This window comes from Triticum aestivum, chromosome 5D (assembly GCF_018294505.1).
Source record: "Triticum aestivum cultivar Chinese Spring chromosome 5D, IWGSC CS RefSeq v2.1, whole genome shotgun sequence".
Taxonomy (NCBI): domain Eukaryota; kingdom Viridiplantae; phylum Streptophyta; class Magnoliopsida; order Poales; family Poaceae; genus Triticum; species Triticum aestivum.
The window spans coordinates 457,899,357-457,901,734 of record NC_057808.1 but is presented as its reverse complement, the minus strand read 5'-3'; the positions used below and the strand labels follow the sequence as shown (position 1 = coordinate 457,901,734).

Here is a 2,378-nt window from a genome sequence, read left to right as displayed (position 1 = left end):
CGAGGTTGGACTTGTAACTATGACAGAAAAAGTCGCTACTAGTTTGCTAGTCGAGTGTGAACTTGTAACTTTGACAAAAAAAAGGGTCGAGGCCCGATTGCGAGTCAATGATGGACGTGCAAACGAGGCAAATAGAAAGCCTAGTTGGGAATATATGGTAGAGTTGCAACTGGGGCAGGCAAGTTGCCTGTCGAGGGTGGACATGCAACTTGATCGGGTGAGTTGTTTGTCAAAGAAGGACATGCACTGGCCCGCTATGGCCAAGTAACGTATCAAGAATGGGCATGCAACTGGTAGATGTCGGGCAAGTTGTGTGTCAAGGGTGAACAAGCAACTGAGTCGGGCGAGTACCCCTGAAGAACTCGGAGGCGAAGGAGTTGCGGCTGGAGGCGGAGTCCGCGCTGGAGTTTGTTCACCCTTAATGCCCTTAAGCCAAGTTGTGTACAATAGTGGATTTTTCATAAAAAGAAATTTCATAAGAAGGAATGAATTAGAGGCATTGGTATTATGACTAAAAAGAAAGAAAATAAAATAATAACAAAAACAAAATCAATATCAAAATAATGAAGTTTATAAGGTAGTGGCATTGGTATTAACCTTTAGGAAAAGTAGTGGTTGAACCTACCCTCGGTGCACCCATGCAAGAAGACATATAGAGCTCCTCCGATGTCATTTGACCACCAAACTTGGCAAGCCTCTTTAACATTTGTTGATGATCATTCCCACAAATTTTCAGATTTTTTCAAAATGTTTTGGTATGTTTTCTTGCGTGGATGCACTGTGGGTGCACCAAGGATGGGTGTAGAAAACCACTCTCTACCCTTAAAAAGTAAGAAAATAAAATAAAATTCAAACAAAATCAAAATAATGAAGTTTCCTAAGAAAGAAGCGGGCCAAACCAGCTCACAAAAACAGTCCAGAAAAAATACGTCAAGAAATCGACTAACACAATTTCAAAATTCAAGCTGCTACCTACAGTGAATTAGCAAATCCGCTAAAATAAGTGCAAAAACCACTACACATACAACATATGATTTTGTTGTATCAGTGGTTTATTTTGCATCGGCATGGAATTAAGCAGCTGCATCGCCAGCTCTAGGTTGGACAACACGCCCCCCATGGTAGGCCGCTCCATGCCTTGGTCAGCGAGGCACTTCACGGCCGTCTCGGCGAATTTCTCGAGGCATTCTGGCGTGATCTCGTCCTTGATCACCGGGTCGACGGCGTCCGGCAGGGTGCCGTTCCGCTGGCAGGCAAGCGCGTAATTGGCGAGGCTGACCTGGTCACTTGGCAGCGCCGGGTTCAGCGCCGTCCTTGCCATAAGCACCTCGAAGAGCACGACGCCGAAGGAGTAGACGTCTGACTTGTCAGTGAGCTGCTCCCGACAAAAATACTCCGGGTCAGTGTATCCGTAGCTCCCGTTGACATGACTGGTGCTGAGGTGCATTTGGCTCGCCCTGGTCAGGGCGGACTTGGGGAAGCCGAAGTCCGACACCTTGGCGACCCAATTCTTGTCGATGAGGATGGTGGTGGTCTTGACGTTCCGGTGGATGATGCCGCCGGTGTGGAGGTAGTGCAAGCCCCGCGCGGCACCGATGCACATGTCGAGGCGGTGCCGCCATGAACATGATAGCACCGGCTTGCCGCTGTTGTTGTACAGGTGCTCCCGAAGCGTGCCGTGCTCCATGTATTCCCACACGAGGATCATCTCCTTCTTAAACAGACAAAAGCCAATGAGGGAGACAAGGTGCGGGTGCTGCAGCTTGGACAGCGCCTCGATCTTCGCCTGGACCTCGTGCATGCTCTGCTCCGGTGACGGGTTCCACCGCTTGATGGCCACTTTCTTGGTACCGTCGTCCACGACGCCGCAGAACACTTTCCCAAAGCCGCCCACGCCGATCACCAGCGACTGTGCGAAATTACTGGTTGCCTCCCTTATCTCCTCGAATGTGAACGACTTACCAACGGCGTAAGAGTTGTATTGCGGCAACCACCTTGCAGACGTGCGTGACCCGGCGTCGCTGAGCTCCCTGTTCTTCTTCCTCTTGTTCCTTTTGTGGTACAACACTACAGCCACACTGATGGCCACGATGATCGCGGTAGCGGCCACAACGGCAAGCAAGATCAGCAATGGGTGACGAGCTGTGTCAGCCATGTTCTGCCGTGCACGGACTGACACACAGGTGGAGTGAGGCGGCCGGGCCAATGCAGAAGGAAGGAGATCTAGAGATTGGTGATTAGGACATGCATGGTTCGTTTGGATCGGTCAGAGAGAACAGGGGAAGAGCTAGTCACGGAAAGGAGGGATGGAGTGGGAGCGTTTGTCGGGAGCCAAGTCTTCAAGAGGGCTTCTGCCTTGGATGAGAGCCACAACTCAA

The 2,378-nt window shown here is 50.4% G+C and overlaps 1 protein-coding gene across 1 annotated transcript; it reads right to left on the bottom strand.

Annotated features, from left to right (window-relative positions):
* Positions 1-1,015: 1,015 nt before the first annotated feature.
* On the bottom strand, positions 1,016-2,155 carry LOC123120907 (receptor-like protein kinase FERONIA). Its single transcript, XM_044540878.1, has one exon. The coding sequence runs from the start codon at positions 2,153-2,155 to the stop codon at positions 1,016-1,018; it is 1,140 nt and encodes a 379-aa protein (XP_044396813.1).
* Between the last annotated feature and the right edge of the window lie 223 nt (positions 2,156-2,378).

Excerpts from the sequence above, each read along its gene's own strand:
- LOC123120907 (XM_044540878.1), bottom strand. The coding sequence starts at position 2,155 with ATGGCTGACACAGCTCGTCACCCATTGCTGATCTTGCTTGCCGTTGTG.